Source organism: Oncorhynchus kisutch, linkage group LG8 (genome assembly GCF_002021735.2).
Source record: "Oncorhynchus kisutch isolate 150728-3 linkage group LG8, Okis_V2, whole genome shotgun sequence".
In the NCBI taxonomy this organism is placed as follows: Eukaryota; Metazoa; Chordata; class Actinopteri; order Salmoniformes; family Salmonidae; genus Oncorhynchus; species Oncorhynchus kisutch.
Genome location: NC_034181.2, coordinates 58968895 through 58996810, shown reverse-complemented (window position 1 = coordinate 58996810; position 27916 = coordinate 58968895). Strand labels below are relative to the sequence as shown.

Sequence of the window (27916 nt, the reverse complement as noted above, 5' to 3'; positions counted from 1 at the left end):
TGGCAATTCCACCTCTGCCTCCAAGCCACCCAGTCACACAGACGTAGACACAGAACCTTTCCTACAGATCTTTGTTAAGAACAAAAAATGTCACCCTCCTCTTCACTGAGCCCTTGAAACGTTATCTCGGACGTATAGCTCGGTTCTTTTTCATCAAATCACTTTTATTTTTCCCAAAGGCAGGAGGCTCTTCTCCTCCTCCCTTTCAACCTCCTAACAAAGAGCACAGCAACAAAGCCCGCCGTTTCTTAGCAAGCAAACCAATAGCCCTCTACCCATCATGCCTTTCTCTAGCAGGAAACGCGTTGTGTCAACATTATCAGGCCGGGCGGTGAGATAACCTCCGGTGAGATGGGCAACAGGGCGATTGTCTGGGCAAACACAGAAGCCAGGCTTCAATTAAACCCCTGGGGCTACAGCCTTGAAAAGGCCTCTCACCCACACACACACACACACTGACCAACACCACACCACAGCCCCGTCACTCAGACCTGCTACCGCAGCACAGATATTATGACCTCCAAGTAGAGGGGAAGTCTGTATTCAACCCCATTCCCAATAGAACAACTGTCATGGCTGACGGCCCACCCAATCTGCACTATTGCCAGAAAGCCTGTACAAGACGGCTGGCCGACTGTCAACTGTACACAGTATCTGTCCATGTTGGACTTACACGAGGCGTTCTTCAGGTAGCCGTTGGAGTCCACAGTAGTGTAGCTAACGTACGGTCCAGGCTGGTTCACACCAAACGGCTGCAAGATCAAAACACACACACACACACACACACACACACACACACACACACACACACACAGCATTAGAGACGAACACGCATATTAGTGGATCCATTATCCCTGAAACGACTGATCCTCCACCATTTAATTCTCAACACAGACGCCAAAGTCTTAACACAGACATCTGTCCCCTTCCATGACTTGCCTCAGGAGGTTTTGGCTGTGTGTACAGAGCGTGTGCGAACCCTCCTTGACCTTCTGAAGCCAATGGGGATCTGGGTGCAAACCCCGGCAGCTCTAAGAAGCTAGAGCTGTCCTCTGGGTGAGGTAAAGCACAGGTTCCGGCAGACTGAGAACAGGCTACAGTGAGCCTGACATCACAGCCAGCTCCATCACATCCTCTGCATTATGCAGTCCTCCCCACTGCTCCTGGTAATCCCTCAAAATGCTAATGAAAGGCACAATTTGGCGAATCGGAGATGAATTTTTAAACGGTTGGGAAAAGTAAATTAGGCCTATGCTATGTAGCTTTCTCTGTGTCTTCAAGGGAGGACTGGGGAAAGATTAGGCCTGGACAGAGTGATCGTACATGAAGTTAGGTCGCCTTCTGATTTAGAGCCTATTGTAATCTTCTGGGTGGGTTACCATAGATACCAGTCACCGATGCAGTACCACCTCTGAGTAGATTTCTGAAAGGCCCTTCTCATTGAGGTAGCCATTTACAGATATGTACTGAATTATTCTATTTTTTTTAAAAACGACAACCGATTTTATTCTCAAGTTGTTGCACTCCAAAGCCACATAAACGCTAGACTTCATGATACACAAGTTGCCACTAAAACGCCTTGGGATGAAATCCACTGCCCTAACAAACTGCAGTGTAGCCCTGGACTGAGTCAAGGCTGCTTGGTAAAGGATTTTCACAATTCTTGACCCACCCAAACGTTTCTCCGGGTTTCCTATCTGAGAGAGCCCTGACCTCTGTGGCCGTCATCAGCTCTACAGTATACGGTTGGGAATTGCCAGGGACCTCACGATATGATATTATCACGATACTTTGGTGCCGATAAGAAACACGGAGTGGACAAAACATGAGGAACACCCACTCTTTGTATGACATAGACTGACCAGGTGAATCCAGGTGAAAGCTATGATCCCTCATTGATGTCATCTGTTAAATCCACTTCAATCAGTGTAGATGAAAGGGAAGGAGACAGGTAAAAGAAGGATTTTTAAGCCTTGAGACATGGATTGTGCATGTGTGCTATTCCGAGGGTGAATGGGCAAGACAAAAGATTTAAGTGCCTTTGAACAGTGTATGGTAGTAGGTGCCAGATTTGAGTGCGTCAAGAATTGCAACGCTGTTGGGTTTTTTCACACTCAACAGTTCAAAGGTACTTAAATCAACGCTCAACGGTTTCCTGTGTGTATCAAGAATGTTCCATCACCCAAAGAACATCCAACCAACTTGCCACATCTGTGGGAGGCACCGAAGTCAACATGAGCCAGCTTCCCTGTGGAACGCTTTCGACACCTTGTAGAGTCCATGCCCCAACGAATTGAGGCTGTTCTGAGGGAAACAAGAGGTGCAACTAAATAGGAAGGTGTTCCTAATTTTTTGTACACTCAGTGCATGTATTGCGATTCCCACAATTCCCACAGTTCCATATGTAATGCGATTCACACGATTCCCACAATTCCATATGTATTGCGATTCACACAATTCCCACAATTCCATATGTATTGCGATTCACACGGTTCCATATGAATTGCAATTCTCACGATTCTATATGTATTGCGATTCTCACGATTCTATATGTATTGCGATTCTCACGATTCTATATGAATTGCAATTCTCACGATTCTATATGTATTGCGATTCTCACGATTCTATATGTATTGCGATTCTCACGATTCTATATGTATTGCGATTCGATACTGTGATTTTTTTTATTGGATGTTCAAACGTATTGCTCATCATATGTCTGCTGCAGAGAGACAGAATAGAGTTTTGATCAGTCATGGAAATAAAAGTGCTGAAAACCATTTGGCTCCCTATTTAAAACAAGTTAGGAAGGAAACATACTGGAGTTTTGGTTCAAGTACAGCTAACGAGTGCAAAAATAATATTGCAATATTGTCAAAACGACACATCGTCAAAAAATTCATATCCAATTTTTCCCACCCACCACTAGTACTGTGGGGAGACGGTTCTCTCAGCATGCTGCGGGGGTGGGGCTCTGAGGAGCAGTAAATGACGGAGTGGTCATATGGAGGCTGTATGATCTCTTCATTATGGGCCGATGACGCCTAATAAAGAGAGCTTTCTGTCTGCCTCGGTTTTAACAGCCTAATGAAACGCTATGGCAGGCTGCTAGAGAATGCAGCCAGTCTCCCACACCGACAGACCCTCCCACACAGTACAGTATTATACATGGCATGTAGGCCTATAGCTTCATCAGACTGAACAATTGTACAGTACTGGGATTGGAAATTGAACAAAGGTTCTGTGGATACTAAAGGGAGGTGGATAGTGATAGACAACGAGACAATAGGCGGGAAGACAGACGGACAGAAGAGGGTTAGAGTGATGGATGTGAGGGACTTAAGGAGGAGGAGAGTGGAGAAAACAGCCCAAAGCTCCAGACATGGGCTCCATCAATCACCCGGCTGAGTCAGGCAATGGTGGGGTGAGTGTGAGCGGACACACAGTGGAGAGGCAAACAACCCAAACAAACACGACGACAGAACCAGCACCAAGCCTGTCTGTTACTAGCTCTGGGGACATTTCCATTTTTAGTCATTTAGCAGACGCTCTTACAGGACCAAGATGGCCAGACTCACTAGTTACATGATAAGCCTTTTCACTCTCTCAAAAATTATTCTATAATTTGTATTTTTTTTTCATTTCAATATCTCCACGGCAATCTTTTTTTCATTGCGTTACAATGCATATGCAATACACAGAGACACTAGTCTTACCTTGACGTTTCCCGGGCAGTCGTTAGAACAGAGTCCACTGAGCACTGAGGTGGAGAAAAGGAAGACTGTTTAGCAAGCAACAGGGATTTTATTTGTCCTACACAATCCCATACAGTGTGGGAGTTGTCTGTGACTAACAACACGGCTCGATGAGTTAGACACTGTACGGTTAACGTCAGTTAGGAAAGCCAAGGCTAGATTTTTCAAACAGAAATTTGCATTCTGTAGCAGTAATTACCCAAAAGCTTTGGGACACTGTAAAGTCCATGGAGAATAAGAGCACCTCCTCCCAGCTATCCACTGAACGAGGCTAGGAAAAACTGTCGCCACCGATAAATCTACGATAATCGAGAAATTAAATAAGCATTTTTCTACGTCTGGCAATGCTTTACACCTGGCTACCCCTACCCCGGCCAACAGCTCTGCACCTCCCGCAGTAACTTGCCCAAGCCCCCCCCCCCCCCCCCCACTTGTCCTTCACCCAAATGCAGATAGCTGATGTTCTGAAAGAGCTGCAAAATCCGGATCCCTAGAAATCAGCCCGGCTTGACAATCTGGACCCTCTCTTTCTAAAGTTATCCGCCAAAATTTTTGCAACCCCTATTGCTAACCTATTCAACCTCTATTTCGTATCGTCTGAGATCCCCAAAAATTGGAAAGCTGCCCCGGTCATCCCCCTCTTCAAAGGCAGACGCAAACTGTAAAAGACCTATATCCATCCTGCCCTGCCTTTCTAAAGTCTTCGAAAGCCAAGTTAACAAACAGATAACCAACCATTTCGAATCCCACCGTACCTTATCCACTATGCAATCTGGTTTCCGAGGTGCACCTCAGCCACGCTCAAGGTCCTAAACAATAACATAACCGCCATCGATAAAAGACAGTACTGTGCAGCCGTATTCATCGACCTGGCCAAGGCTTTCGACTCTGTTAATCACCACATTCTTATCGGCAGACTCAATAGCCTTGGTTTCTCAAATGACTGCCTCGTCTGGTTCAGCAACTACTTCTCAGACAGAGTTCAGTGTGTCAAATCGGAGGGTCTGTTGTCCGGACCTCTGGCAGTCTCTATGGGGGTACCACAGGGTTCAATTCTCGGGCCGAGTCCTTTCTCTGTATATATCAATGTCGTCGCTCTTGCTGCTGGTGATTCTCTGATCCATCTCTATGCAGACAACAACATTCTGTGTACATCTGGCCCTTCTTTGGACACCGTGTTATCAAACCTCCAAATGAGCTTCAATGCCATACAACACTCCTTCCGTGGCCTGCAACTGCTCTTAAATGCTAGTAAAACTAAATGCATGCTCTTCAACCGATTGCTGCCCGCACCCTCCCGCCCATCTAGCATCACCACACCGGATTATTCTGACTTAGAATATGTGGACAACTACAATGGTTCCTCCTTTAAAAGTTGCGAGCTTACACCGCGGGACTTAGAGGTACCCAGCGTCACGGCTTCATTGCTCCAGACCACCACAAGGGGGAGTTAGAGCACTCATTATGCATTTGGGACCCTCTGCACACATAGACAACAGCCACCCTTGAAGCATTGTTACCCATCGCTCCACAAAAGCAGAGCAAGGGGAACAGCTAATTTCAGGTCTCAGAGTGAGTGATGTCACCGATTGAAACGCTATGAGTGCGCACCCCGCAAACTAGCTAGCCATTTCACACCGGTTACACCCAACTTGAAGAAAATCCAAAAATACACATTGCGAGATATTTGGCGAAATAGACAGACATGCCTATATTTCCCCACATAGGAAACAATGGGAAGACCGCATAGTTACAATATTATTTTTGTTGTTGACATTTTGTTGTTTACATTTGAACTATAAAGCAACGTGAGCAGGTCTCATTGCCAACAATAGAGAAGCAGGCATTGTGACGTTGAACAATAAGCTGGGAATAGAACGTTCGGAAGGCAAGTTGGTGCCACGGTGCTCAATAGAACTAATAGGAGCTGGCAGGGTGAAAAATACACAAAAATAAGGCCTGTTTTTTCACGATTAGTTCAAAACGACGGCCTTACCAGCTCTGTTAGGGCGAGTAAAATGGTCAGAGTGGTCTCATTTGTGTCTGGAAGTAGCTAGCCAATGTTATCTTGGGGGCTTGACTGCCGTTGTAAGGCCAGAATGCTCAAATCAACCCTACTCCTTGACCCATTGAATGTCCAGTGTGCACTCCGAGAGGGAAACGGTCTGAATTTACAAATGGACAATTTCTCTCTGAATGGAAACACCAAAATATGAATCAAATTAATTAAGCCACATTTCTTAAAATCAATCCCATATACTATGTTATTACAAAAAAGGTTTTAAATGGTAATGCCAATACGGAATACTATCAAATGCTTCTCAAACATGCCCTCTGGTGGTCAAATTAGCAATAACTTGCAGTAACAGAAGAAATAGCTGAGAATTAAATGACGTGCCACAGAATGCTGCAGCAGCACGCAGGGTGTGCCGCAGTATGACACAACTTTTAAAGGAGGAATCATTGTACAAATACCTTGGTGTCTGGTTAGACTGTAAACTCTCCTTCCAGACTCACATTAAGCATCTCAAAGCCAAAATTAAATCTAGAGTCGGCTTCCTATATCGCAATAAAGCCTCCGTCACCCATGCTGCCAAACATACCCTCGTAAAACTGACTATCCTACCGATCCTTGACTTCGGCAATGTCATTTACAAAATAGCCTCCAACACTCTACTCAGCAAATTGGATGTAGTCTATCACAGTGCCATCCGTTTTGTCACCAAAGCCCCATATACTACCCACCACTGCGACCTGTATGCTCTTGTTGGCTGGCCCTCGCTACATATTCGTCGCAAAAACCCACCGGCTCCAGGTCATCCATAAGTTTTTGCTAGGTAAAGCCCCACCTTATCTCAGCTTACTAGTCACCATATCAACACCCACCCGTTGCACGCACTCCAGCAGGTATATTTCACTGGTCATCCGCAAAGCCAACACATTCTTTGGCTGCCTTTCCTTCCAGTTCTCTGCTGCCAATGACTGGAACAAATTGCAAAAATCACTGAAGCTGGAGACTTATATCTTCCTCTCTAACTTTAAGACTCAGCTGTCAGAGCAGCTTACCGATCATTGCACCTGTACATAGCCCATATGTAAATAGCCCACCCAACTACCCCATTCCATATTTATTATTATTTTTTGCTCTTTTGCACCCCGGTGTCTCTCTTTGCACATCATCTAAACATCTATCACTCCAGTGTTAATGCCAAATTGTAATTATTTTGCCACTAAGGCCTACTTATTGCCTTACCTCCCTAATCTTACTACATTTGCACACACTGTACATAGATTTTTCTATTGTGTTATTGACTGTATGTTTGTTTATCCCATGCATAATTCTGTGTTGTTGTTTCTGTCGCACTGCTTTGCTTTATCTTGGCCAGGTCACAGTTGTAAATGAGAACTTGTTCTCAACTGGCCTACCTGTTTAAATAAAAAATATGAAATATATATATATATATTTTTTTTTAAATAAAATTGCACAGTAAATAAAAGAGGAAAGAATACCAAGAGAAGAAAAAAAAGAAAAGGGTAGTAAAATAAACACAGAGAATAAATGAGCTCAATAATACGCTGCAGGGGAAGTGTATTTGGGTATTTGTGTGCATATGGAGCAGCAAGGAAAAAAATCCTGAATTCTTAAATCAGCAATAAGAGGAATTAATATATTAGCATACTAATTGGCTGGCGCTGGTAATTTGCACATTGAAGTTGAGCTGCTGAATACTTCTTTAATTAGGATCTACCATCATGCATCCTGTACTGCTGCTGCTCACTGACTGGACTCCTTAATGCAGATAAACGCACAACCCCATTCAAAAGTAAACACATGAAAGTCATTCCTCTTTAGAGCTACTAGGCTTAGTCCCAGAAACCGACCGTCGCCGTTGGACCGTGTAGCCGTACCGTATGGAACTGAAGGACGTGTTTCGTGTTATCCAAATCAAATTTCAAATCAAATTTATTTATATAGCCCTTCGTACATCAGCTGATATCTCAAAGTGCTGTACAGAAACCCAGCCTAAAACCCCAAACAGCAAGCAATGCAGGTGTAGAAGCAATTGGTAGTTACGTTCTTGTCACATCGCTGCAACTCCAGTACGGACTTGAGACAGGCGAAGGTAGAGAGCCGTGCGTCCTCCGAAGCACGATCCTGCCAAGCCACACTGCTTCTTGACACACTGCTCGCTGAACCCGGAAGCCAACCGCACCAAGGTGTCAGAGGAAACAGCGTATGCCAGGCAACAGTGTTAGCATGCATGCTCCCGGCCCGCCACAGGAGTCGCTAGAGCGCGATGGTACAAGGACATCCCTGCCGGCCAAACCCTCCCCTAACCCGGACGACGCTGGGCCAACTGTGTGTCGCCTCATGGGTCTCCCGGTCACGGCCGGCTGTGACACAGCCCGGGATCAAACCCGGATCTGTAGTGACGCCAAGCACTGCAATGCCTTAGACCGCTGCGCCACTCGGGAGGCCCTGAGATAAGGCCCTTTGACCTCCACGTGGAGCAATTCATTGGGTTCGGGGGCTATACCTCTGTGGTCGATGGGATCGATACTGCCCATGTTGAAAGGTATATGTTCTGCTGCTGCTGATATTTCATCGGTTACAGCCCTAATCAGGACATGAGAATGCAGATATCTATCTGATCAAACATTGACCTGGGCCCGGTTTCCCAGGCTATGTTCATTGTTGAAACCATTGAGCTCAATTGTTCTAACGATGAAGTTAGCCTTAACATGCTTCTGGGAAACCGGGGCCTGGGATTAGGTCTAACACCTGTCAGCCGTGTACAGAGGACAGAGCAGGTCAATAGATCATAAAACACTGGGCCTCTATACCCAAAAGGGTGTTTCTGTTTGCTCATTGAAAACCATGCGCAATAGTGACCCAGTCTCTGCTTGGGTTGAACCGATCTCATATAGCTAAGGCTATCCTCTCCAAATTCATTTCGATTTTTGGAACTTGTATTACTATTCTCACCATGCCAAGTTCCCAGAACGCCAAGTTAATTCCAATCCACACTGACCCATGGTGTAGAGGCTGGATTACAAACCCCTTCTCTTTCTAAGTGTTCATAGCAAAGATGTGATCCCGAGTCACTCGTGGCCACTATAAAGAGGAGCTAGTGCAACATCTTCTCTGGCTTGTTTAAAGGACTATGGGGACTGTGAGCGTGTGGTGCCGTAAATTGGTTAGTAGAATGGGTAAATCCAATCAATGGTGCTGACATAGAGACTCCATAAAGTGCCTGACGCAGGCAGTGATGTGTGGCTCGGGGAGAGAGACCGAGACGGGGAGCGTGCCTCGCCGCTGTCCTTCACGAATCACTGGCCATGCGTCTACTGCTCCAGGATGTGGATGCTTCTCTGTGTGCTAGGATAGACAACTCTCCCTCTCTGACTCTCACAGAGCAACCCCCCCCCTGCCTTCTAAGAACCCGGTCTTACTTCACAGCTCGCTTTTTCTCTTCTGTTGTCATTCATTAAACTCGCATGCAACAGGTAGCAAAGTAAGGGTCACATACAGACCTGGGACCGCTAACACAGTAAGTATTCAGGGTTTATCCAGAAATCCACAACTGTGCACACAGACGCTGGTCTGCTGCCTCTACTCTGTTGGATAGAGCTATTTGTCAGAGGGAGCTGCGACAAGGGCAATGTCAATGCTGTCGGCAGCTCCCCAGCAGGACTTGCCCACTGACGTGGAGGATGAAATGGTATGTCAGTGTATTCTGCCTGCGTACGCCTGGGCCTGTCTACTAGTGTGTGTTTGTGTTCTTTGTGTGCACAGATGTAGGATCTTAATTTGATCCAGTTTGCTACAGCAGGAAAATAATCCTGCAGCAACAGGAAATGTGAATTATTATGTGGATTATATTTAATGGATATTGCTGTAGGGGTTACTACATTTTACATTAGGGCAAATCAAGTAATGACATTTCTAAGTGGAAATGACAAACTTTAGAAGCCTTTTTAAAACTCAAATTTCACAACACGTTTGCATTCTCAGCAACACAATAGTGATCAAATTAAGATCCTCCATCTGTAAAAAGTGACTGTAGAGAGTGAGTGCCCTCTAATGATGTGCCAGTCTAGAGTGAAAGTGTGGGACATACAGAACTCACAGGGTCGGGCTAAGAGAGCAGCTTTAGAGGAGAATAAATAAACATTCAAAAGACCTGATAACATGTTTTTGATTTTGATTTGATTTTGATTTTACCTTTATTTAACCAGGTAGGCTAGTTGAGAACAAGTTCTCATTTGCAACTGCGACCTGGCCAAGATAAAGCATAGCAGTGTGAACAGACAACACAGAGTTACACATGGAGTAAACAATTAACAAGTCAATAACACAGTAGAAAAAAAAGGGGAGTCTATATACATTGTGTGCAAAAGGCATGAGGAGGTAGGCAAATAATTACAATTTTGCAGATTAACACTGGAGTGATAAATGATCAGATGGTCATGTACAGGTAGAGATATTGGTGTGCAAAAGAGCAGAAAAGTAAATAAATAAAAACAGTATGGGGATGAGGTAGGTAAAAATGGGTGGGCTATTTACCGATAGACTATGTACAGCTGCAGCGATCGGTTAGCTGCTCATATAGCAGATGTTTGAAGTTGGTGAGGGAGATGAAAGTCTCCAACTTCAGCGATTTTTGCAATTCGTTCCAGTCACAGGCAGCAGAGAACTGGAACGAAAGGCGGCCAAATGAGGTGTTGGCTTTAGGGATGATCAGTGAGATGCACCTGCTGGAGCGCGTGCTACGGATGGGTGTTGCCATCGTGACCAGTGAACTGAGATAAGGCGGAGCTTTACCTAGCATGGACTTGTAGATGACCTGGAGCCAGTTGGTCTGGCGACGAATATGTAGCGAGGGCCAGCCGACTAGAGCATACAAGTCGCAGTGGTGGGTGGTATAAGGTGCTTTAGTGACAAAACGGATGGCACTGTGATAAACTGCATCCAGTTTGCTGAGTAGAGTGTTGGAAGCAATTTTGTAGATGACATCGCCGAAGTCGAGGATCGGTAGGATAGTCAGTTTTACTAGGGTAAGTTTGGCGGCGTGAGTGAAGGAGGCTTTGTTGCGGAATAGAAAGCCGACTCTTGATTTGATTTTCGATTGGAGATGTTTGATATGAGTCTGGAAGGAGAGTTTACAGTCTAGCCAGACACCTAGGTACTTATAGATGTCCACATATTCAAGGTCGGAACCATCCAGGGTGGTGATGCTGGTCAGTTTGGAGGTTAGATAGCACAGTGTCCAAGGACGGGCTGGAAGTATATAGAATGGTGTCGTCTGCGTAGAGGTGGATCAGGGAATCGCCCGCAGCAAGAGCAACATCATTGATATACACAGAGAAAAGAGTCGGCCCGAGGATTGAACCCTGTGGCACCCCCATAGAGACTGCCAGAGGACCGAACAGCATGCCCTCCGATTTGACACACTGAACTCTGTCTGCAAAGTAATTGGTGAACCAGGCAAGGCAGTCATCCGAAAAACCGAGGCTACTGAGTCTGCCGATAAGAATATGGTGATTGACAGAGTCGAAAGCCTTGGCAAGGTCGATGAAGACGGCTGCACAGTACTGTCTTTTTGGCGGTTATGATATCGTTTAGTACCTTGAGCGTGGCTGAGGTGCACCCGTGACTGGCTCGGAAACCAGATTGCACTGCGGAGAAGGTACGGTGGGATTCGAGATGGTCAGTGACTTGTTTGTTGACTTGGCTTTCGAAGACCTTAGATAGGCAGGGCAGGATGGATATAGGTCTGTAACAGTTTGGGTCCAGGGTGTCTCCCCCTTTGAAGAGGGGGATGACTGCGGCAGCTTTCCAATCCTTGGGGATCTCAGACGATATGAAAGAGAGGTTGAACAGGCTGGTAATAGGGGTTGCGACGATGGCGGCGGATAGTTTCAGAAATAGAGGGTCCAGATTGTCAAGCCCAGCTGATTTGTACGGGTCCAGGTTTTGCAGCTCTTTCAGAACATCTGCTATCTGGATTTGGGTAAAGGAGAACCTGGAGAGGCTTGGGCGAGTAGCTGCGGGGCGGGGGGGGGGGGCGGAGCTGTTGGCCGAGGTTGGAGTAGCCAGGCGGAAGGCATGGCCAGCTGTTGAGAAATGCTTGTTGAAGTTTAATAAATCATGGATTTATCGGTGCTGACCGTGTTACCTAGCCTCAGTGCAGTGGGCAGCTGGGAGGAGGTGCTCTTGTTCTCCATGGACTTCACAGTGTCCCAGAACTTTTTGGAGTTGGAGCTACAGGATGCAAACTTCTGCCTGAAGAAGCTGGCCTTAGCTTTCCTGACTGACTGCGTGTATTGGTTCCTGACTTCCCTGAACAGTTGCATATCGCGGGGACTATTCGATGCTATTGCAGTCCGCCACAGGATATTTTTGTGCTGGTCGAGGGCAGTCAGGTCTGGAGTGAACCAAGGGCTATAGCTGTTCTTAGTTCTGCATTTTTTGAACGGAGCATGCTTATCTAAAATGGTGAGGAAGTTACTTTTAAATGACCAGGCATCCTCAACTGACGGGATGAGGTCAATGTCCTTCCAGGATACCCGGGCCAGGTCGATTAGAAAGGCCTGTTCACAGAAGTGTTTTAGGGAGCGTTTGACAGTGATGAGGGGTGGTCGTTTGACTGCGGCTCCATAGCGGATACAGGCAATGAGGCAGTGATCGCGGAGATCCTGGTTGAAGACAGCGGAGGTGTATTTGGAGGGCCAGTTGGTCAGGATGACGTCTATGAGGGTGCCCTTGTTTACAGATTTAGGGTTGTACCTGGTGGGTTCCTTGATGATTTGTGTGAGATTGAGGGCATCTAGCTTAGATTGTAGGACTGCCGGGGTGATAAGCATATCCCAGTTTAGGTCACCTAACAGAACAAACTCTGAAGCTAGATGGGGGGCGATCAATTCACAAATGGTGTCCATGGCACAGCTGGGAGGTGAGGGGGGTCGGTAGCAGGCGGCAACAGTGAAGAGACTTATTTCTGGAGAGAGTAATTTTCAAAATTAGTAGTCCGAAATGTTTGGGTATGGACCTGGAAAGTATGACATTACTTTGCAGGCTATCTCTGTGGTAAACTGCAACTCCTCCCCCTTTGGCAGTTCTATCTTGATGGAAAATGTTATAGTTGGGTATGGAAATCCTGAGCCAGGACTCAGACACGGCAAGGACATCAGGGTTAGCAGAGTGTGCTAAAGTAGTGAGTAAAACAAACTTAGGGAGGAGGTTTCTGATGTTGACATGCATGAAACCAAGGTTTTTTCGATCACAGAACTCAACAAATGAGGGTGCCTGGGGACATGCAGGGCTTTGGTTTACCTCCACATCACCCGCGGAACAGAGGAGTAGAATGAGGGTGCGGCTAAAGGCTATCAAAACTGGTCGACTAGAGCGTTGGGGACAGAGAATAAAAGGAGCAGATTTCTGGGCATGGTAGAATATATTCAGGGCATAATGCGCAGACAGGGGTATGGTGGGGTCGGATTAACTACACACAGAGCCTGAGTGCGGCTGGGGCCGACAGATAAAACATAAACAAGCAGAATGGAGTACTGTGATTGATGGACAGTCCAGCATGCATCAGCTATGTAGCCAAGTGATCAGTGTCCAGGGGGCAGCGGTGGATGGGGCATGGAAGCTGGACTGGCGAGTATTATCCAGGTTAAAAACTGGCTGGCTAGGCAAAAGGTAAAAGCCGCTAGCAGTGGCTAACAATGACTAAATAACTTGTAGCTAGTTAGCTGGTTAGCTTCTGGAGGTTCTTGAGTGTGTTCTAAAAATTACAAATAATAGCGATTCCGTATCACATTGGGTGAGGCAGGTTACCGGAAGGTATAAACAAATAAAAAATCGAAAAGAGATTGAAAGTAAATATGGGTCCAGTGAGTGTTTGGGGCGCGGCGATTCAGACGGTTAGCAGGCCTGTGCTAACAAGCTAACAGTTAGTAGGCCGGGGCTAAACAAGGTAGCAGTGAGCTGACCGGGGCTAAACAAGGTAGCAGTTAGCGGACCGGGGCTAGACAAGCTAGCAGTTAGCAGGCCGAATTTGCAAGCAAGAAGATATCAAGGGCTAGAAAGTTAGCCTTTGGGGGGAGGCGTCGCGATGGGGTGAGTCTGTTTATGCCTCTTCATGTGGTGACATCGATAGACCGGTCGTGGGTCCGGATATTGTAGCCCAGGAGTATGTTTCGGTGGTAGCACAGGAGCTCTGGCCGGGCTAGCTTCAAGCTAAGTGGGTGGAAACGCTAGCCAGGAATAATCATCCGGCGTTGCGGTTAGCTAGTTGTGAAGATCCAGCTGAAAATGTTCCGTTTGCGGTGGGAATCCGTGGACAAAAAATAATAATAGGTCCGTTATGCTCTGGATAGAGTCGCGTTGTTCGAACTGGCGAGAGCTTTCCGGGCTAAAGGTTAGCTGATGACCGGTTAGCTGAAGACCGCTAGCAATGGTTTGCTGACTGATAGCTGGTAGTTAGCTGGCTAGCTTCAGTTGAGGGGATCCGGATCCGAAGTAAATAGAAATACTTCAGAAAAAATAGCAACATTGGGTGAGGCGGGTTGCAGGAGAGTAAGTTAGAAGTTCAGGTTTAGCAAAATGTTTTAAAAGATATGCGAAGAAAAATATGTAAAAAAACCAACAACGATATATACGATATATACAAGGGACACGACAAGACGTCCGACTGATCTTGGATCACAATGATGAGCTTTTTATGGATTCATCTGATGGATAATGCACTTCTTTATTGCCAGGGCTTTGTCCAAGAGCTTTTGGGTTTATTGAATGTCTATGCCTGCGAGGGACCATGCAGCAGAATGAGAACTGCGCTATCTCAGTTGCTGGCTGTCGCCATGAGTTAGATGGGATTTCTTGTGGTGTTAGGATGTATGTCACACTGCTATCATGCTGCAATGTTTTAAGAGGTGGCATGTAGCCGTCAGGCCGGTGCATGGGCTGTAGACTTATCAGACAGACTGGTTGATAAGGGAATGAGGGTCCGGTTCATCGTTCCGCCTCATTGAGCAGAACACCAAGCATGGCTCGGAGGAAATAACATCATGTGCACACGCGTGCACACATGCATGCGCGCGCACACACACACACAATCACACACACACACAATCACACACACACAATCGCACACACACAATCGCACACGCATACACACAGGTGAGGCCAGCTGAGCTATCTCTGACATCCTAATGAGAGCAGTAGGAGATTCCCTCCCTCTGTTCTTGGCTGCATCAGATTGACCTGAAATCAGACAGCACCATAATTCAGAGCTGCACGGTGCTGTTGATGTGCTCTGAATGAGACTCTGTTCCAGGACTGTAGAGTGGAGCTAACAGAACAGCAGGGTACATGCATCAGAGTCTGTAGCTGATCTGGGTTGACAACTGCCATCCCAAGTCCAACGGTCCAAATCCTCCACCAGTCCAGTCCCTCCAGATCCTACCCTCTGGGTGCTGTCTGACGGCTCCCACATTTTAAATTGCCTTCGTATCATCATCATAAAAAAAAATCCATAGGGAACCATGGAAACCAAGCCAACGTCACAAGAAAAGAAGAGCCACTCCAAGCTGTCAGATGACGTCACACACGGAGCTGGGCTGGCTGCCTCTTGACAGGGGGAAGACACGTCATGTCACCACGCCATGCCAGTGGCTACAAATTTCAATCAATGAGCAATCTTACACTGACAGCTGAGCAGTCCGAGGTGCTGCTTTCCTTTTCCTCAAGGCCTAATCTGGGCTGGTGCTGACCCTAGGCTTCTTGTCTACCAGACAGGCAGTGACACACGTTTACATTGACATTTTAGTCATTTAGCGGACTCTCTTATCCTGAGCGACTTACAGGAGCAATTAGGGTGAAGTGCCTTGCTCAAGGGCACAGGCAGATTTTCTACCTAGTCGGGTCGGGGATTTGAACCAGCGACCTTTTCTTTCACTGGCCCAATGCTCTTAACTGGTAGGCTACCTGCCGCCACACACACACAATCATAACGCATGCACGCACGCACACAGTCTTTCTACCCACTGCTCATTCATAGTTGAGTAATCCACGAAGGAAGAGTGTGAGTGTGAGTGTGAGTGTGTGTGTGTGTGTGTGTGTGTGTGTGCATAATGTCAATCTCCTCCAAGACGGTTTTGAAGTCTAGTTATCTGTCATGTCGGACTGATCTAATGGTAAGTCATGGTCATACCTCGCCTGCTGCTCTGACATCATTCAACTACCTTTGTTTGAGGCTTATTTGAAGGACACTCTTTAGCTGTCAATCATCTGCAGGCTGCAGACGTGAAATGAAATATTCCATCTGTACTCCCGGAGATGTATTATATTTGAGGGTGGTGGAGTAGACAGAAGACCTTTAAGACCAAAGTGAACGGATGACTACTGGACATGGGAGAATAGTTTACTTCAGCAAAATGATAACACTGGAAGTACTTTCAAAGTTGTGTCAGATTGACAGCTATTGGAGAGGGGAAACACAGTAATCAATATATTTTTATACTATATCCTTGTTTTCCAAATCTTCTTCTCACATTTGATATTTGCCTGTTTGAGCCCTTCACACATGTGCTGCCTATCTCAGTTTAATTCTGTATACTTTAATTCACCACACCATTACACACCAAATGCAGAATTAACCAATAAACCAGCAGAGAAACCTCCAGAAATATGGACTTGTGTCTTGAAATTCCAAAAGAGAGCGAAGAGCAATGTCTCTATGAAAGCTCCCTCATCTGTTGAGCTGAATTAAAATGTGAGCGAGGGTGGATACTTCCTGACTGACAGCTTGGCAGAGGCGGAGAGAGAAAGGGAAAGGAGGATGTGTACTGGACTAAACAAAGCCTGCAGATGTTCCTCAATGCAGCGAATCTGCATCTCAACTCGAGAGGAGATCGTAAATCAGCTCACATTGTTCTGGTCGGTCTGTCACTCACACGCACGCACCCACCGACACACACAACATCTCTGCAACCCCTTTCTAACGTTTCTACTTTGACTCTCAATGTCTCTGTCTTTTTATGAATCACTTGGTAGATCAGGGGGATTTGACTGCTGAACTCGGCTAGTTCAGTGTAGTAAATACTTGTAACATTGTAAGAGCAGTGCCACACTGCCTATTTCTTCAGTCAAAACAGATCTCTGACTTTCTGTGATAGACGGATCCTGGTCTCCCCTAACGGCTGAGAATCATCTTCTCTGGGTCCCAGTGTGACGCTCAGCTACCTGATTAACTCCCCTAATTGAAGGGCCAGTTTGAGTTAACACTGGCCTCAATGAGGCAGTAATTAGAGCCAGTTTTATAGGCCAGGGGTCATCAAACTTTTCTTGCCATCAAACTTTTCTTGCCCAGGGACCCCCATTGTGCGTTTGCCCAACATCATCAGGTGAATGATAATTGCAAAGGAGAAGTAATCTACATTTAAAAATGAATAGATTTGGAAAATCGTTTTTTAATTATTACAATTGGGAAGCTTACACTGTAAAATAGCCTATCAGATAGAAAGGTACAGTAACCCCAAACACATTTTCACTAAGAGCAGCTGTTTAGCTGGTTACACAAATTGGTGCACAAATTGGCCCAGCGCCGCCTGAGTTAGGGGAGGTTTTGGCTTTACTTGGCTCATCGTGCACTAGCGACTCCTTGTGTCAACTGCGTTTATTTTCAGCAAACTTAACATGTGTAAATATTTGTATAAAGATACCAAGATTCAACAACTGAGACATAAACTGAACAAGTTCCACAAACATGTGACTAACAGAAATGGAATAATGTGTCCCTGAACAAAGGGTTGAGGTCAAAATCAAAAGTAACAGTCAGTATCTGGTGTGGCCACCAGCTGTATTAAGTACTGCAGTGCATCTCCTCCTCATGAACTGCACCAGATTTGCCAGTTCTTGCTGTGAGATGTTATCCCACTCTTCCACCAAGGCACCTGCAAGTTCCCGGACATTTCTGGTTGGAATGGCCCTAACCCTCACCCTCCGATCCAACAGGTCCCAGACATGCTCAAAGTGATTGAGATCCGGGCTCTTCGCTGGCCATGGCAGAATACTGACATTCCTGTCTTGTAGGAAATCACACACAGAATAAGCAGTATGGCTGGTGGCATTGTCATGCTGGAGGGTCATGTCAGAATGAGCCTTCAGGAAGGGTACCACATGAGGGAGGAGGATGTCTTTGCTGTAACGCACAGCAGTGAGATTGCCTGCAATGACAACATGCTCTGTCCAATGATGCTGTGACACACCGCCCCAGACCATGACGGACCCTCCACCTCCAAATCGATCCCGCTCCAGAGTACAGGCCTCGGTGTAACGCTCATTCCTTCGACCATAAATGCGAATCCGACCATCACCCCTGGTGAGACAAAACCACGACTCGTCATTGAAGAGCCCATAGGCGACGTTGTTGACGGTGATCTCTGGTGAGGACCTGCCTTACAACAGGCCTACAAGCCCTCAGTCCAGCCTCTCTCAGCCTACTGCAGACAGTCTGAGCACTGATGGAGGGATTGTGCGTTCCTGGTATAACTCGGGCAGTTGTTGTTGCCATCCTGTACCTGTCCCGCAGGTGTGATGTTCGGATGTACCGATCCTGTGCAGGTGTTGTTACACTTGGTCTGCCACTTTGAGGATGATCAGCTGTCCATCCTGTCTCCCTGTAGCGCGGTCTTAGTACGGACATTGCAATTTATTGCCCTGGCCACATCTGCAGTCCTCATGCCTCCTTGCAGCATGCCTAAGGCATGTTCATGCAGATGAGCAGGGACCCTAGGCATCTTTCTTTTGGTGTTTTCCAGAGTCAGTATAAAGGCCTCTTTAGTGTTCTAAGTCTTCATAACTGTGACCTTAATTGCCTACCGTCTATAAGCTGTCAGTTTCTTAACGACCATTCCACAGGTGCATGTTCATTAATTGTTCATTGAACAAGCGTGGGAAACAGTGTTTAAACCCTTTACAATGAAGATCTGTGAAGTTACTTGCATTTTTACGAATTATCTTTGAAAGACAGGGTCCTGAAAAATGGACGTTCACACACACACACACACACACACACAAAATGTTAACACATATGAAAACTGTTGTCCTGATTAAAGAAGCAATAAAACTGGCCTTCTTTAGACTAGATGAGTATCTGGAGCATTTGGCTACCTGCCGGGGAGGTTAACCCACTGTTCCTAGGCCGTCATTGTAAATAAGAATTTGTTCTTAACTGACTTGCCTAGTTAAATAGAGGTGAAAAAAAGAAATCTTCATTTGTGGGTTAAATTACAGGCTCAAAATGGCCAGAAACAAAGTACTTTCTTCTGAAACTCGTCAGTCTATTCTTGTTCTGAGAAATGAAGGCTATTCCAATTGCCAAGTAGCAGAAGATCTGGTACAACGCTGTGTACTACTCACTTCACAGAACAGCGCAAACTGTCTATAACCAGAATAGAAAGAGAAGTGGGAGGCCTCGGTGCACAACTGAGCAAGAGAACAAGTACATTAGAGTGTCTAGTTTGAGAAACAGACCTCAACTGGCAGCTTCATTAAATAGTACCCACAAAACACCAGCAGTGAAGAGGTGACTCCGGGATGCTGGCCTTCCAGGCAGAGTTGCAAAGAAAAAGCCATATCTCAGACTGGCCAATAAAAAGAAAAGATTAAGATGGGCAAACCAGTAGACCAGTGACCTGCAGAGCACCGGGCGCTGGCACGTTAACCATAATAGCACCGGAGCCTCAGGAACCAGAGGCGGGCGCCGTTTGAAGATGAGTTTAAATAGATCAATCCTAGGCCGGGCACTGAATACAGAAATGAGCTGTGTCTCTGGGTCCCACCCTGGGCCATATCTTATCATTTCATCCCGCGAGTGACCCAGACTTAAAGTCAATACCACAGCGAGGCCGCTCGATAAGAGCTCAGGGGATCTGAAGCAGGCAGAAAGCAGCCCCCGTCACCAGGGGGGCCGCCACCTCCTGACGTACGACACACCAACAAGGGGAGGAGGGTGGGGTTGCTCGGGTCTGAGCCTTGTCAAAAAACACCCTATGGACTGGCAGCAACAAAACACCATCCATTATTGATTGCATGTTGGTAGAACCCCAGAAACTGTCGTCCTGAATGGACTTCCATTAGGCCAGATCACCTGCTCCTCTTCCATCAATGTCCACCTTCTTCAATGTTCAACACTGACAAGTCTGTCAGTCAATCCCAACCTTAAATTCCTTCACATGTTCCCGTTCACGTTCCCTCCCTCTCTAACCCTGACACCGTCACTCTGTTCACCACAACAACACAGTCAGACTGTGAGTGAACCCCGGGCCCATCTTCCCTCCGCACCCAAACACAGTTTACCTACCCTTAATCCTTCTTAAACACCTCCGACCATTACTACGTTCACAGGCTTTCTTCCTGCTGAGGGCTGGGCGGGAAGGAAGACGCGGCTCGCGTTTCAAACAGTCACAGCCGAACTGCGAGACAGCAGAGTTTGCTCTGCATGCCCACTAGTGTGTTATTGTGTGACACCAAGACTGGGTTGTAAAGGGGAGGATATCCACGCTGCGCTGAGCGCTCTAGCAGACGGGAGGAGTACGTTAGAGCAATAGGCGGACGGCGCTCGTCTCTCTGGGTTCACGGCGTGCGTCGTCAAGAGGCACGCGAGCATGCACAACGCAGCGGGCCACTTGACGTGTACTGTACGCCACAGCAGGAGAAAGAGGGCACAGGCAGCCTGGGAGCAGTTTGAGATTCATAGTTAATTACCAGAGTGCTTCCTCCATCTCCGGGCCACTTTACAACTTCAGCACACTCCTTATCTATCAGTGCTTTACTGAAGAGAAACAACCAACAGCTCAGAAAAGAGAAGTGGAAAAATCCTCCTGGGGTCAGTCGTGTGAGTTGAGGGAGTGTATGTGTGCAAGTCAGTCTCCGTGTCTGGGCCTGATGTTATAGGCAGAGGAGCAGTCATAGCTCAAAAAAAAAGCCCACCAGTGGGGCTGTGAGGGAGAGAAGGGACGAGAGAATGAAGGAGATGAAAATAAGTGCTTTTCCTTTCATTAAAACCCAGCAGGCAGGATTAAAACGGCATGAAAGTAGCTTTTTAGGGGACACTTTCCGTTTTCCAAAAATGTCAGCTTCCCAAATGTCCGCCATCACTACAGCCACACTGCTACTTTTTCTTATAGGCTGGGGAGGGGAGCCACACAGAGGAATGGAGGTGAGGAGTTCAGTTAAAACACCCAAAGGAGGCTGGGAGATGCATGCCCTGCAGTCATTCGTGTTTGTATCGATGCGTGTGCTGTTGTCTAATGCAAACTAATAGGGATGTAGCCTGCAGTCAACGGAGCGTATACACCGCTGCCGACTCTTGTCTCAGGGAATGAGGACGTCCTTGTGATAACCTGAAAACAGTCCGATAGAAAAAAAACTCCTGTGCTCTTCTTCGCCCCCCTTATGTTGAGAGGAGTGCATTAATACAAATAAAAAACTTTTATGCAGTGGGGAAAAGGGGAGATTCACATTAAAATGTTCAAACAGAACTGTCGAGTCTAAACAGAACTGGAGAGAAACAAAGGCATGCACACAGAAAAGGAATATAATGCATGCATACAAATGTGGATGTTCACAAACATGGACTTACGCGCACACACACACTACAGACACACACACACACACACACTACAGACACACACACACACTACAGACACACACTACAGACACACACACACACACACACACACACACACACACACACACACACACACGCTAACTGCAGAAGGTGAAAAGTTCCGACTCACCAATCACTTTGACGAAGTACGCGTCGGCTTCAAAGTTGTTCTTCAAAGCGTGGATGGCGAAGCCCTCTTTCCCCTCCTCTTTGCTGAGCACGATCATATCCAATATTCCCTGCAAATGAGAAATGGTAATACATGACGGACAAAAGGAAACGGGGGCAAAGCTTCCTTTGACGGTCTCTTCTGATGTACCACTTCATCCCCGTTATAAACGGAGGACAAATCCTCCATTACAGCAGTTATCTGCACTTCTCTCACACGCTCTCTGTCAGGGAATTACAGAGAAAAAGAGCCAACTCCCGAAGAAAGGAGATGGATACCTACTCCCTCCACTAAAACGAGGAGACAGGGTATACCGCACTAAAACACACGTCATAAATAAATCCCACAGCCAAAACAAAACACATTGATTATGTAAACTCTAAGAAGGCCATCTTGGACGCGGCAATGAAGGAGAGGGATGCCAGGAGGCAGGCAGTGACGGAGTGAAGTCAGAGCGAGACAACGCTCTCAGGGAGAAGGATGGGGACGGAGGAGTGGAGGAAAACTTTGACTAAATAAGCTGTCCCAGATGGTGAATCTTGGGCAGGATGAAAGCTACGTGTGTGTTTAAAGATTTTCAAAAAGACAACCAGATTTGAGATGCAGCCGAGCCCCACTCTCCAAATCTCCTGAAGAGCTGTTGGGCCCCAACCTGTTTTATCTACACATCTCGTCCGCACACATCTCATCTCAGAGGGGGGCTGTGCTGTGAGCTGATTGGGCTCCTAGGGGGACAATGACCGTGCTCCGTCTGTCAGGCCCTGTCGCTACACTGTGCCAGGGCCGGGCTGGCATCCTGCGCTAGTCGTGCCCTGCAGTGACATGCTCGTCTTGGCACACCCTTCCGTCGGCCCAGAGTGGGATTAGGAGAGAGATGCTGCTCTAATCTGCAGGCCAGCGTGGGAGAGAGTGCCTCATGAGCGTGCCATTTCCAGCCTCGGCTGAAGCCTCTCAGGGAGACTGTTGTCAAAAGAGGATCCAAGGCCACCCACAAACAGGACAATTAACAAGACTAACCATACTGGAAGACGCATTGAAAAGAGCCAATTCTTGCAGACATAATGAAAAACACTCCCAATGGATTTCTGTGCCATTCAAATTTGGAATTTGTGGGGGTTGTCATACAAATTGAAACAAAATCCTACTAAACTCTGCTCTGCGATGATATAAATGAGACTACATGACAAACTTGACTGTCAGGGTGATCTAACCTGCCCTATACACAGCTGCAGGTGGGATTTAGACTACAAGACAGAGAGAAAAATAGCAATCCTAAAGTGATTGACACGGCCAGCCTGCCAGTCTCCCAGTCACAACTGGGGTAGTAACAACTCCGCTGCTGGTTAATGATGAGACGCGAGAGCCCGAGGTCACCAGTGGTCTTTCTTTTTTTTTTTTATCAGCAGAGCTGTTGGTTGTTTGACAACGTCAAGGCGTGAAGAAGGAAGCCTGGGCTAATTCGAGAGAAAGAGAGCGAGAGAGAGGAGGAGAGGAGGAGAGGTTGAGAGGAATAGAGGGATGTGCTCACATCCTCATAGATGTCGAAGAAGGTGGCCACGGCGGCCCCGGGGATGGCCCCCAGGTCAGACTGGTCCCAGTGGACACGAAACATGCGGCCCACATCCTTACAGCTGGCGTCGTCACACGGAACATTCTCCAGGAGGAAGGCCTGCTGACCACTACAACACAGAGGAGAGAGGGGGAGAGATGCCGTTAGGGACTGTACAAACACATCCTGCGTTAAATCGATGGATACTGTACACACACGGAAAGGAACACAGACAAGGTCAGACAAAACAACAGACAAAAGTAGTCGTCGAAAGAGGCTTCAACATAAGTGATCAGAGCTGAAAATTGACTAGAGCATGTGTGTCAAACTCATTTTGCCCCAGGGGCCGCATTTTGTCTTCACCGAGGTCTGGAGTGCCACACTGAAAAATTGGTTATATTTCCTCACCGTCAACATTTGCTAAAATGAGTCCTCTAGCCATCCTTTTGGGAATTTTTTATATTACCCCTACTGCCTTCCATTTTGGTGATTTTAAGCGAGCTGGACACAGTAAAGAAACTGTATGCATGTAGGTCCATTATCATTCCTACACAGTTCCCATTTGGGTTTAGTCATTTAAAAAGTATATCGAGTTTGTTTCCCCCCACAATTTTTACAAATGTAATTGTATTTCATTTGTTTATTAAAATGTTTTACTCAAACCACCCGCGGGCCCGGATTGGGCTGTACGTTTGGCTCCCCTGGACTAGAGGATGACGATGGACAATGTATCCTCTGCGACAACTTACACACAGAAGATATGGCTGTGTATCGACTATAAAACACGCTCATCAATTAGTGAAGCAATACCCAAATGAAAACACAAGTGCGGTAAAAAATGTAGAATTATACAGAAAACAGAGAAGGGGAGCAACGACACAACAGAGAGACCTGGGCAGAAAATACTCAGCTAATAGGCAATTGGTAGCACTGTACAATTACGTCGGAGATACAAACATTAGACTTATTTCAATCCATTTGAATGGAGGGGGGGGGGGGGGGGGGGGGTTCGAACTCCAGACTGTATTGAATAGGGAAATAGTTTGGTTGCAGAGCTTTCATTTCCACACCATTATCCAACATTTGTTAGAGGTGTGTTTTTTTCCCCTTTCTTCTTTCCTGTACCCATTTTCTGTCGAGACGGTTACCCGTGTATACGGAGTGATCAGGAGTGTCGAAATGGAGCAAGCCTAAAAATAGAATCAGCATGAAAATGTTCTCATTTTCCGCCTGTCTTTTCCTTCCATTCTCTCTCCCCCTCTCCGTCTTGAGCATTGAAGGGAGCGAACCAGCGGCTATGAGGCTGATAGAAACTCTCACCCTCGAGGACGGCTTGGCAGTGTTGTGTGTGTGTGTGTGTGTTTGTGTTGAGAGACAAGGTATGAGTGAGAATGTGTTTCCACCTTTGTGTGTCGCAGAAATACTGAGAAATGTGACACCGCAACGAGGTTCCATTGGTATGCTCAACACAGAGCCTAGCGAGATGGAGAGAGATCAACAAACTTGGAGATGGAAGACAGTCTCCCACTCCGACACACACACACCAAAGCACGTCCTTCCACATTATGAAGCCAGAGGACAAACTCACACATTCCTTATATGCCCAGTCTCTCTCTACTCCCACCAGGACACATGTCTCTATATTAATTTTAGCAGAACAAAAAAGCACAGCTTCTATCAGACTGGGAGGACCTTGAGACCAAGCTGCTGAAATAACAACCTGCTGTACTTCCAGTACGGAGCCTTCGTCTACCAGCCACTTCGGAAGGGATTGGAAGGATAGGTGAAATTACACATGTAGTGAAGGTTTGCTTTTGACTTTTCTTGTCAGTCAATATGGCCATTTGCATTTTCTTCTCCAACACACACCATTAGCGTTTAAATTGTTAGAATAACCATCCAGAACTTTGTATTAACATCAGATGTTAAACTAAAAGAAGTCTGAGCAACACAAGGCACTGTCTGGACACAGATTGAAGTCACAAATTCGTCATCAAACTGTTCACTTGAATGATTGACCCGTCATAAAGGCTTTGATGTGCCAAATTCATTAGGGCGTGTGGTGTCACTCCCAATGTGTGGCATGACTAGGTCTAACTAATGCCACTCTGGAGTGACACCACACGCCCTAATGAATTTGGCACATCAAAGCCTTTATGACGGGTCTATCATTCAAATGAACAGGTTGATGCATTACCGTACATCTGAATGGCCATGTTCTGTGCAGCTCACAGAATCTCACGCCTGATACAGGGTTAGAAATGTGTTTGAGGACCCTTTGGCTGTAAAAGCCTAACACAAAAAGGGTATTTTTCCCTCATTCCAAATCGGATAAGGCAGACAACAGTCTGGAATTGTCCCCTGTGGATGCCAGTCTGAGTGAATGCCCCCAGTGGCCAGCCTTCAGGGGTGGGCACAGAGACCTGCAGAGACCTGTTACTACACACACACTCATGTGGACAAGAATCCTTCCACAGCTAACCAAATACACACACCGTGTCCTGTTGGAGACAAGGATTCCTTCTAGCTTCCAAGTGGTTAACCACATCAAGCCCAACACCTCCTAGAACAGCATCCTGGGTAAATACAATTCAGCACTCTTGTCAGAAAGAGATTTCCTTGGGAGGACACTCAATCAGTAATATCTATTTGCAATTGGATGAAAGTTCTAAGATTCTGTCTTTGATCGTATCTTCACCCCATAATCAGCCCCACGTCTCAATCGAACTGATGCCTGTGCTTATCGATCTCCTCTGTACAGCTAACGATAGCGTGTGTTGCATCAGGAGAGTGATGCTGGCATTTAAAGAGTTTCAGGCTGAACGGTAGCGAGAGCACCCATTGTTATTTAACGCTGTGTGGGTGGGTGTGTGTTCTCGCTCTCTGGGCCTTTGTGTCTTCTGAAGAGCCTGTCTTGCCCCACAGGGGATGTGATGGCTGTGATGAGCACATGGTCAGGAGAGGTGCCAGCGTCACTGATAAAGGGCAATAGCCTGAGTGCATTGCAAATCATCGAGGTAGGATACACTAGAGAGAGCGTGCGTGCACACACACACACCTAGATTCTAGAGCATTCAAGTCTTGTCTGTGTGGCAAACAGAGCAGATCACATGTTCACACCCAACGAGTCAGTTCCAAAAGCTCACTCAGACACACACACACACACACACACACACACACACACACACACACACACACACACACACACACACACACACACACACACACACACACAGGTAAACAGACAGAGATGCAGTACACAAGTCTTGCTCTCCACCAAGTTCCATTTTTTACCGCAGCAGAATAATTCAACTGCAGTCACACTTGTACGAGCTGCACCAAATTGAATGTGCTTCTCAACCCTACACAATTACTTACGGTCACAGAAATTCAATAGTATTACGTCCTATATACCAGGGTTTTCCAAACTCGGTCCTGCCCTGGGTGTACAGTGCATTCGGAAAGTATTCAGACCCGTTCCCTTTTTCCACATTCTGTTACGTTACAGCCTTATTCTAACATGTCTTAAATAAAATACAGAAATCCTCAATCTACCCACAATACAATGCAAAAACGGGTTTTTAAAAATGTTTGCAAAAAAAAAAAAAAAGCATCCGGTTCTCATTGATCATCCTTGAGATGTTTCTACAGCTTGATTGGAGTCCACCTGTGGTAAATTCAATTGACTGGACATGATTTAGAAACATTTCAGCAGCATTGAAGGCCACCAAGAACACAGTGGCATCCATAATTTTTAAATGGAATAAGTTTGGAAAAACCAAGACTCTTTCTAGAGCTGACCAATCAGGGGAGAAGGACCTTGGTCATGGAGGTGACCAAGAACCCGATGGTCACACTGAAAGAGCTCCAGTGTTTCTCTGTGGAGATGGGAGAACCTTGCAGAAGGACAACCATCTCTACAGCACTCCACCAATCAGGCCAAGCATGGTGGTGGCAGCATCATGCTGTGGGGATGTTTTTCAGCTGCAGGGACTGGGAGACTCATCAGGATTGAGGGACAGGTGAAGGGAGCAAAGTACAGAGAAATCCTTGAAGAAAACCTGCACAAAAACGCTCAGGACCTCAGACTGGGGCAAAGGTTCACCTTCCAACAGGAAAACGGCCCTAAGCACACAGCCAAGACAATGCAGGAGTGGCTTCGGGACAAATCTCTGACTGTCCTTGAGAGGCCCAGCCAGAGCCTGGACTTTAACCCGATTGTGGTGCAGCGACTCCCCATCCAACCTGACAGAGCTTGAGAGGATCTGTAGAGAACTATGTGAGAAACTCCCCAAATACAGGTGAGCCAAGCTTCAAGTGTCATACCCAAAAAGACTTGAGGTTGTAATAGCTGCCAAAGGTGCTTCAACATAGTACTGAGTGAAGGGTCTGAATAGTTCAATAAAATGTGATATTTCAGTTTTTTATTATTTATACATTTGCAAACATTGAAAAAAAAAAAACAGTTTTTGCTTTGTCATTATGGGGTATTGCGTGTAGATTGATGAGGCGGGGAAAAACAATTGAATACATTTTAGAATAAGGCTGTAATGTAACAAAATGTGGTAACAGTCAAGGGGTCTGAATACTTTCCGAATGCACTGTACTCGTTTTTGCCCTAGTACTACACAGCTGATTCAAATAATCAAAGCTTAATGATCAGTTGGTTACTGAATCAGCTGTGTAGTGCTAGGGATAAAAACCAAAATGTGCACGCAGGGTGGGCCCCAGGATGGAGTTTGGGAAACCGTGCTATGGGCGA

General features: G+C 46.4%; 1 protein-coding gene across 2 annotated transcripts in view; it reads right to left on the bottom strand.

Moving 5' to 3' along the window:
- The window catches only part of LOC109895496 (T-cell immunomodulatory protein), a 123512-nt gene that overhangs the window by 24017 nt on the left and 71579 nt on the right, over positions 1-27916 (bottom strand). The window contains exons 11-14 of one of the 2 annotated variants that reach the window (XM_020489210.2): positions 23134-23284; positions 21567-21675; positions 3717-3760; positions 674-752 (exon numbers count right to left, since the gene is read on the bottom strand). In XM_020489210.2, the coding sequence (XP_020344799.1) occupies positions 674-752; positions 3717-3760; positions 21567-21675; positions 23134-23284 (383 nt within the window). The remainder of the gene's footprint in view (positions 1-673; positions 753-3716; positions 3761-21566; positions 21676-23133; positions 23285-27916) is intronic. The other variant, XM_020489211.2, reaches the window with a different exon arrangement.